The sequence below is a fragment of the Monopterus albus genome, unplaced genomic scaffold, assembly GCF_001952655.1.
Source record: "Monopterus albus unplaced genomic scaffold, M_albus_1.0 scaffold20.1, whole genome shotgun sequence".
In the NCBI taxonomy this organism is placed as follows: Eukaryota; Metazoa; Chordata; class Actinopteri; order Synbranchiformes; family Synbranchidae; genus Monopterus; species Monopterus albus.
In genome coordinates this window covers 4,052,863-4,062,624 of record NW_018127900.1, presented here as the reverse complement: position 1 = coordinate 4,062,624, position 9,762 = coordinate 4,052,863, and the positions used below count along the sequence as shown (strand labels likewise).

The 9,762-nt window shown below is 39.5% G+C and overlaps 1 protein-coding gene across 1 annotated transcript in view; it reads right to left on the bottom strand.

Moving 5' to 3' along the window:
* Positions 1–9,762, bottom strand: part of tars1 (threonyl-tRNA synthetase 1) — a 26,229-nt gene that overhangs the window by 9,094 nt on the left and 7,373 nt on the right. Inside the window, exons 5-13 of the mRNA XM_020593759.1 lie at positions 8,184–8,308; positions 6,824–6,941; positions 6,658–6,722; positions 6,127–6,205; positions 5,755–5,901; positions 4,491–4,589; positions 2,889–3,055; positions 1,846–2,008; positions 362–499 (exon numbers count right to left, since the gene is read on the bottom strand). Of these exons, the coding sequence (XP_020449415.1) occupies positions 362–499; positions 1,846–2,008; positions 2,889–3,055; positions 4,491–4,589; positions 5,755–5,901; positions 6,127–6,205; positions 6,658–6,722; positions 6,824–6,941; positions 8,184–8,308 (1,101 nt within the window). The remainder of the gene's footprint in view (positions 1–361; positions 500–1,845; positions 2,009–2,888; positions 3,056–4,490; positions 4,590–5,754; positions 5,902–6,126; positions 6,206–6,657; positions 6,723–6,823; positions 6,942–8,183; positions 8,309–9,762) is intronic.

The window sequence follows — 9,762 nt, the reverse complement described above, 5'->3', positions numbered from 1 at the left end:
GATGTGTGAAAGAAAATCTCCCCCCTACAATAAAAATTGAGGCAGGCAGTCTCTCTTTTCATCCTTTCAGAGCCTGACACTAAAGACTATCCGTTTTTGTACCTGTGCTACTACTGATAAAAGAATGCAGTATGGAACCTTGAACTAACAACTCTTTTAATACTATTCCTACAGATTCATCTGTTAGACCTGAAGGTGTCCCATGTCACTGAAAAAAGCCTAACAAAACCACTGAAAGCACCAAGCATGCAAGACTAACTCACTCAGCCTTGTTTGTTGAAGCATCCTAATTCTCCAGGGAGCCTCCAGTGTTCCTCACATTTTCAGCTACATGAAAGAAAAAAAGAGGACGTCTGATTACCTTCTCTGCTTGGCTCCAGAGCTCTGGGTCCCCCAAGAATTTCTCTGGTCTTGTGGAGAGGTTGAGTTTAAAAGTGAAGCCAAACACGTCATACACAGCCCGCAGGAAGTTCAGGCAGCCCTTGATCTCATCCTCAATCTGGTGTCAAAAAAAACAAAATGTAACAGAATCTGTCATACAACTGGACATGGCTGTACATTTAATTTTTGGTGTAATAACTAATTTCATTTCTGCATTGCTAAAGAATGACATTCTTTGATGTAATCATAAGATGATCCAATATTTTTCTGAAAAAATGCTCAGTTTTTGTGGATAATAAAGCCACTTAGAAGCCTTTAATCATAAGTGTGTAACGTGTTGCTACCATGTCCCTGTGGGGCAATCGTGCACTTCCAACCCATGTGATCAACGACAAGGTTTTAGCAAGGAGTTTAAATGCGAAAAAGGATATAACACACTATGAAGGACTGAAGTAAATAATCACATACAAAAAAGTCTAAACTTTATTTTTTTATAATTATGAACTTAACAGCGACTACAGGGTAAGAACATATCCTCTCCTCCTTTGAGTTAGCAGATAATAAAAATCAGTACTTTCCAGCTTTTGCAAAGAAAGCGAAAAATTACAAGTGAAATACTTTGTGTACAAAGTGCGACCAAGTGATTAATCATCAGATCATTCCAATCCACTGCCATTGCTGGTGAAAAACAATAAGTGGGATCCTGGCTGTTAATTGCCGTGTCACTACATTAGAACAAAGTAATTAAGAACAATCCTGTTTGTGTGCATCAACACTGGCAGTGCTTGCTACATCAGGCTATAGCAGCTTGTTGAATGAGAATATGACACTGTTCACTGACAACATTAAGTGAATTTATTCAACATACTATCTCAGCAATGCACCGATATGCTGAGAGCCAAACCAGGATTTTTCAAACTGGTATAAATGATTCTCCACAGCCACTTCTCTGGCAACTGTGTGATAACTTGCTGCCGTTTGCTTTTTTTTGTCTTACCATTGTTTAACTTGGTTTGAAGTGTTTTTCTTGGCAATGTATCTCATGCAGTATTACCAGAAAAATGTGACAATGTATGAATCAAACCCTGTCTTAAAGAGAACTGCACATTTTCAGACTTGTGATAGACAGTTCAAGATACTTCTCTGCACAGGTCGGTGGAGATAATTGCCTGTTTATGCAGAGAAGCATAATTCTGCCATAATGCAGCCTCAAGCAGAGATGAGTAAGCTACCTCGATCTGGCAGGCTTACTTATTTTTGACTGTAAACCCCAGATTTTCTTGTTTCCCAGCCAGTGCTGACAAAAGTAACATCCTGTAACAATTTACTAGATGTTAGGCCATACCCTCTGGAGTCACAAAAGGCTATTAAAGTCAAATTTACTGGTCACTCCAAGCTCCCCCCACACCATCAGACTTGTGTGAACTTGGCTGAGTGAAGTCGGTGCATTACTGTGGGACTCACCTGGTCCATGGAGCAGAAGATGTGAGCATCGTCCTGCTGGAAGCGCCGGACACGGGTGAGGCCAGTTAGGGCTCCTGACAGCTCGTTCCTGTGCAGCACCCCAAAGTCGGCCATGCGAAGGGGCAACTCTCTCCAGGAGCGTGGCCGGTGATCAAACATTAGGCTGGTGCCAAACAGATAAACAGGCAGAGTGTAAAAACAAAACAAAAAAACCATCACAAAACAACTGCCAACATCAACCTAGAGTTATCACAATAAGCGAACTTTGCTCCAATACCTCAAAACCACTGTGAAAAACTGAATTCAATATTTAACTGACACTACAGTTTGCCAAAACGTGACTTTAAGCCAAATTTCCATTCCAGTGTGATTACCAGAGGAGCTGCCCACATGGATAGTACAAAGACTGGACCAGTAAAAAGGAGATAAAACATCTGAATACAAAGAGCTGCAGTCTTGCTCTGTATACTGCAATGCAGCATTCAGCAGTAAAATGAAATGGGTCACTCACCAACTGAAAACATGGCAAGTGCATCAGTCCATTACAAGCTGGGCTGAACTTGATGACAAACTACTGTAGCAGTGAAATATGACACTATTTCACATAGACTGAGTCAACAACTGATAACAAAACCCTGTGCAGGCTCTTATAAAGCTATTCAACCATGGCAAAACAATGCTTAATGGGTGGCCACGTTTGCCACTGTACAGTGATGAAAGCTTTTTTGTTAGCTATTAAACTAAAATTTGTACAAAGGTTGAAACACTGTTTTGTGATAACAGTACTCAGAGCTCATGTAATGTTCCAAGCACATTTAATGCTAGAGAAGAGCAAACAGCCTTGCATCCAAACACTGTGTCTATAATTACAGGCAGAAACCAACTCAAATATCTGTGTCACACAGGAGCATGTTTTGATACAGTGTGTAACAGAAGTGGGTGTTCTTTTCTTTACCCTTTGTGGTCATTCTTTTCTAGTTCCTAACTGATAATCAAACCATTCTTTCAAAACATCTCTGAATGTGAGGAAAAGGAGGCCTCACCAGTGTCCAGGGCAGTTCATGGGTTTGAGGGCAAAGGTCTCCTTCTCAACCTCAAAGGAGAACATGTTGTCACTGTAGTGCTGCCAGTGGCCGGAGGTCTGCCACAGTTTGCTGTTGTAGATGTTGGGTGTCACCACCTCCTGGAAACCCCTCTTTCTGTATTCACCCTGTCAAAGACAGAACAAGGTTTTTTCACAAAGAAGATGCCACATTTAATAAGACTGTTACCTCAAGAAAGTCAGCTTCATAATTTTGTGCATATACAATAAACTGCTTAAAGGATAAGGCAGATCAATTTCTATATTAATATTTTCAGCAATCTCCATACAGAGACAAACTGCCAATGAACTGCCTCTACTCATGGTTAATGCCTGTCAGTCTATGTGTGTTTCCCTGATGTGTTTTTAATCATTTTTGAACAACAGATCTATCACACAGATGAACAAGTTGATCCAGGACTGACATCTGACAGACATTAACCATGAGTAGACTCCAGTCATTGTCGGTTTTAGTCGCTGTATGAACGTTGCTGTAAGTACTATTAGTATAGAAAACGACCAGCCTCATCCTTTAAAATCTGCTTCTGTCAACACCGGGGGACTCACTCACAGGTACACATGGTCTAAAACATACGATTTTGAAAAAGCACCAGTGTTTACTGCAAGAGGAAGCAGGAAATCTGGAATGAACAGGCAGCAACTTACAGTGCTTTAAAACACCTTGGGTGACCTCTTTTGATATTAGTTTTAAAATTCGAACAGAAAGCTGATAGCAATAATAAAATCAAAGTGTTTATTTTACAGACCCAACAGTCATCAACACTATAGATATTCTGCCTGTTCAGTGTTGCTGCTTGCACAGGCAGAGCTGTTTTATTAACCTGATCTCATTACATAAAACCTCCTCAGTCAGAAATCCATTTTTCCAAATTAAAGATAAATGACTTCCATCATGCACTGTGTTGTGACTGCACTGACTGAAAACTGAGAATGTTTTAAAATATATTAATGTGTGGCTCTTAATAAGAGCTTTTCTTCACTGCTGCCGATCATGACCATTTGATGCATTTCAATTTATTCTAAATAAATGGGTATCAATAATAAGCTATTCTCAGATTCAGAATTGTTGACAAGAAAACTACACACAGAGAAAGGTTCCTCTATTATCTGACCCAAGATGAGAACTGTGGTATTGAACAAGCATATATTAGATGTCAACATCTAGTTACAGCATTGCTCTTTTGGGAAAAGGTGGTATAAGAATTAGCTTTTTATTGTATGTGCATGTATATGTTCACATTTTAAAATTATTATAGTCAAGACACTATAACATTACACCCAGCTCCTGGTTGCAAAGATATTGATTAGTCCTCATATCATGGCATAAAGCTCCATCATCAACATTTAACTATCATTTCACATAGATATGCAGCAACATATCTCATGATATATACATATACTGTATGTATATATCCCCCAGATCTCCCCGGGGACAAGGAAATTTAAACTTTCTACCTCAGAACCATCTGTCTTTTCTTGAGTCTCAAAGTATAGACTGAGATCACAGAAATTATTCTCTGTAGGCCAAACAGCTCTGACTTACTCTGATGAATTCAATCAGCGCATTGTAGATAAAGGCTCCCTTAGGCAGGAAGAAGCAGCTGCCTGGACTCAGGTCATGGAAGAAGAACAGATCCTGTTCCTGAAAGAAAGGGGAAAACAACTGGGTTTGTTAGTGTGATGGAAAATTGAAAGAGCAACCAATCAGGACAAACTGGTTTCAGTTTGAAATACAGCAACAGCTCATTACATGTAGTAATACGTACAATGTACTCTGTCTCCTGCTCGTGTTTTTCCACACATTAATTATACTGAATAACTGGAAACAGCAAACACTCCCTGAACTGTTAATTTCCTGTCAACAATGACGTTAAAGATCTTAAGTACATTGTTAATAAAGTGCATCTATGCTCCTTTATGACAGGTTAATTTTGACATCACTTAACATCTGAAACATTCATGGGTATGTTTTTTTTATGCCATTGTCAATATTTCTTTGACTAATAGATAAATTTGCAATACATGTAAATAACCTACTCTCAACAATTTGTTTACCATGTAAGTGACACTTTCAAGTGGTTGTCTTTGACAGTTTTAGTGGTCCCCAAAACCCGTTTGAAGACTAGGGGGGACCTGTCTTTTCAGGCTCTGGCTCCCAGACTCTGGAATGCGTTGCCCCTGTCACTGCGTATGGCCGAATCTGTTGGTGGTTTTATGAAGCAGCTGAAGACACATTTGTTTAGTCAGGCTTTTAGTTGATTTTATAGTTTGTTTTAATTTATTTTTATTATGGTTTTTATATATTATCTGTTGGTGGTGTTGGCATATTGTTGTGTTTGTTTTGCGTTCTGCATTGTTGACTTTGTGAAGCACTTTGGGATTTTATCTGTGAAAAGTGCTATACAAATAAACCTTTACTTACTTACTTACAGTTAAGAACCATAAGGTTTTCTTGTTGAAGGACAATGGTTCTTTGCAAGAACATATGAGCGTACCGCTGCAAATGCACCAGGGCTGGTAATTTTACACTCTCCAGAAATGGTCTGTTCAGAAAGTGCGACTTGGAAACATCGGACACATTCAACCCAATCCCGGCTCACACACACTGGAAGCATTTAATGGCGTACTTGTTTTGCGTGAGATTGTCACTGCAACTCAGTTTTTGCAGCTTCGTAAACTAAACAGACATGTACCAACATACGTTAAGTAACATGCCGGCAACATTAAAACCTTTGAGACCTTTTTAAAATTACTTTCACCATCAACTTTTTTGCTAACCAACATCTTCTCCACATTTCAGATCATACCCGGCCCAGTTTGCGGTGATCTCTGTTCTTGGCATCCTCCTGAAACTTCTCCCACTCTTTCAGCATTTTGGGGTCAGGGAAGGAGATTCCATAGATCCTCTGGAGGGTTTCCATGTCTGCCTTTCCCTCCCAGTATGTAGATGAATTCTAGAACACCATAATAGGACTATGTTAGCTTTCATTATTCTTTTGGGTGCATTAAATCCCTTGAGAATAAAACATGAGGTAGCTCTGCTCTCGAAATGGGGACAAATGTGCTTACTGGCAAGCATTCAGGGCACAGACTACAAGGCTTGAAATCTTACCATGTTTAACCAACAATAAATCCACACAGACAACAACAAATAGTTTACATGATATTTTAAGACTCACCTTGTGGATCTTAAGTGCCTTGATTTTCCCAGTGTGCCTAACGTGGGGCCCCCGACACAAGTCAATTAAAGGGCCACACCTGAAATGCAGAAATATTATGGGTGTTGGATAGTTCTTAAAAATACAGAATACAAAAACCAGTTGCATTTAGGATAAAGCTAGCAAAACTCTATATTTTTGTCATACAACAAATCCCACAAAAAGAACAAAACCAAGTTAGTTCATCTTTCAATTTTTTGCAAATTCCTGTTTAAAGTACGGTCACAAATATATACTATTATTCTTAAAAAAACGAAAAGATTTGGCCTCAGTAGTTAAAAAAGTTGCTCAAACAGGAGTACTAAGTGTTTTCAGTTGTGTTTGGTGCGATTGTGAGGACCCCTGGCAGGCTGTGGATACACAAGCAATACTTATTACAATTGTTGGTTGATCGATTGTTGGTTTTGTTCTTGTCATGGATTTGCTTACAACTGAAAAAGAATGACAGATAATATCACCAAAAACGTTTACATGTACGGGCCCTGGACTCACCTGTAAACTGTGGTAGTGGGGGTGGTGACTTTCTCATTCAGAATGCGGCACTTAAACTTGTTGTACTACAAAGGACAAGAGGTGGTTTTAAAATCCTAGTACTTATGCAGTGTTCCCCACAGCTTTTGCCTCTTTTGTGCATGTGTGTGTTAATGCTTTAAGATACCTTGAACATTTCCAGCAGAGTTTCCTTCTTTATCTCCAGTCTTTCAAATGGCTGCTTCTCCTTTATGATTTTCTTGCACAAGTTCTCCAGACATGGAAAGTCATTGCTCGATACGCCCCTGTCCAAAACATTTGAGATAAACAAAACAGGGCCAGCAATAACCAATTACTTTCTCACTTAGCAATCTGCATCAATATGCAAACTGTCTCCTGTGCTAAATTTAGTCTGCTAGAGTTTTCAGAGGGCATTGTGGATGTGACCAGTCCTTTTGTTCACCAATGTAATTCTTTGACTTCCAGAAACTGATAACCTCTGCCAAGCATGTGTAAATACTTTAAAGTCCTTGGCTTTAGGGCTTGAGCAAAGTCAAAATATCCTTGCAAAACAAACCTCTAAGAATTCTATTAGCATAAAATGACTTCATTAAGGAGGTGGCAGAATTAATTAGACAGCAGTCCTCACATGCTCCTGTAGCCTGAAGCTGAGAGAATTGCATCTGTTTCAAGAAAAGGTCAAGTGAAAAAGGTGTTTACATGGAAGAAATGTTCAAATTTCTGAGGGTGTCTCAACATACTTTCAAAGCTTCACAAAACATTCTCTAGTTCTGTATGTCCAATAGATATACATCAATGATTCCAAACATTATGACCACCTCTGCCAAATATGCTGCTGGTCCCTCATGTTCCTTCAAAACAACCTCAAAATGCTGAGTTAGGGACTCCACAAAAGCTCTGAAGGTGCCCTGTGGTATCTGGCACAAAAACAGCAGCATATCCTTTGGAGCCTGTATGTTGCAAGGTGGAGCCACAGTGGAACAGACATCTTCCTGAATATCTCCCATCACCTTGTCACCAGGTTCATGGTTTGCCCCTCCTTGGACCACTGACCATGGGCACCTCAGGAGCCTTGCCATTTTGGAGATGCTCTGACAATGCTCTGTTATCAAGCCATAATGATTTGGCCCTTGTCAAAGTTGCTAAAGGCTTGACACCTGCTCATGTCTTTTGTATCCAACATGGTGACAGTACCGTCCAATACATCCCAGACTTTGACATGGATCTTTGTTACAAGCTCATCAGTCTTTTTCACATCATTTCTGTAATGCTTTGACTCATTATTGTACTTTCAGGCTTCTAGTCTTGTTTGCAAATATAGAAAGATGTCAATTAAAATCCACACCCAAGAAAAATGCAGCTAGGCAGCATCGGTGTCATTACAAGCCGCATGTTTTGTGTGTTACTGGTCTCGGTGAACCAGACTGACAGCTCCTAAGTTTTAAAGTATACACCAACAAAACACAGAGCTGACTAACACAACTAATTATACAGACAAATATGAACCCAAAGCCTGAGCAACTCACTCGTTGTTCTCCAGGAACATGTCGTAGTAGAAGCCGTTTTCGATGGGAGGACCGTAGCACAGGCAGCCACCATAAATTCTCTCCATGGCTTCACCCATTATATGGGCACTGGAGTGCCAGTAAACCTAAACAACATGCAAAATAAATATATAAATAAATGTATACACACACACACACATACACACACACACACATACACACACACACACATACACACACACACACATACACACACACACACATACACACACACACACACCAATCACCTATAACATTATGATCACCTGCCTAATACTGTGTGCACAGGAGTCAATGCAGCCGTAGCTGGCACTCGTTTCGCTCTGAGGCTCACAGTGCTTGTGTGAATCTGTTTGCTTCCATAGCTATACTGGCAGGAAGAGTATGATTTAGTGATAGAAATGTATTAAAGGAGTGAAAATTGTGTTCATGGAGACAGGTTAGAGATCATTTTTAGACAAATTCAACAGCCTCCTCACTCTTTTGAAAAAGATAAATGATATTTAAAGGTTTAATCTACAGTAGGTCAACATCATCAGTGAGCCCTGGGCACCCATGACCCTGTCGCTGGTTCATTGTCTGTCCTTCCTCAGACCACTTTTGGTAGGTACTAACCACTGCAGAGTGGGAACACCCAACAAGACCTGCAGTTTGAGAGATGCTCTGATCCAGTTGCCTAGCCATTGCCATTTGACCCTTGTGAAAGTCACTCAAATCCTTGTGCTTGCCTGTGTTTCCTGCTTCCAAACAACTTCAAGAACTGAATGTTCACTTGCTGCTGAATATACCCCACACACTGACATCTCCAATGGAGATAATTCCCTTTATGTTTATCACAGTAAGAACAAGATGTATGACTGTGCTGGGAAATCAAGATCATTGTCCTTCATGTCTATGAAGATACTGCAATCATTCACTGAAGAGCACAAAGTTAAAGCCTTTGAGTACATTACCTTCAGTACATCACTTCCCCAAATGCTGACAATACAAAAGATAGTTAAAATCTTCAAAACACAACAAAACCCACTGACAAAAAGGAACCATGGAAGGTTGACTTGGAATTGAAATGTCATACAATAAGTACTAAACAATGTCAACTGAAAGAAATTAACTAACTTTGTAAAAATAATGACACTGAAATTGTCATTAAGCATTTTATTTTAGGGACGCATCTCACTATTCTCTTCAAGAGCCCAGTTGCTGTCACTTTCAAGACTAGATGATTGCAGCATGGTTGTATATTCTGATTTGTCTTAATGTCTTTGTAGCACAGGCAATTGGCAGATCACAGAGCTTTGAGATTAATTACCGATTGTAAACCTTTCCTTCATTACTTTAACCTTGCATACTCTGGTTAGCCTGCTCTTACTATACTGTATATCAAAAAGGCTGAACAAACTCATTATGTTGCATACTGCCAAGTAGGCACCCGATTTGTTAAGATCTCTGAACAGTGAGAAAATCCAAAAAAAAAAAAAAAAACCAACTGATATTTTGATTTGATTTATTCTTTCAAGCATGTAAAAACAGTTGATATGACAACACACATACATATAATCCA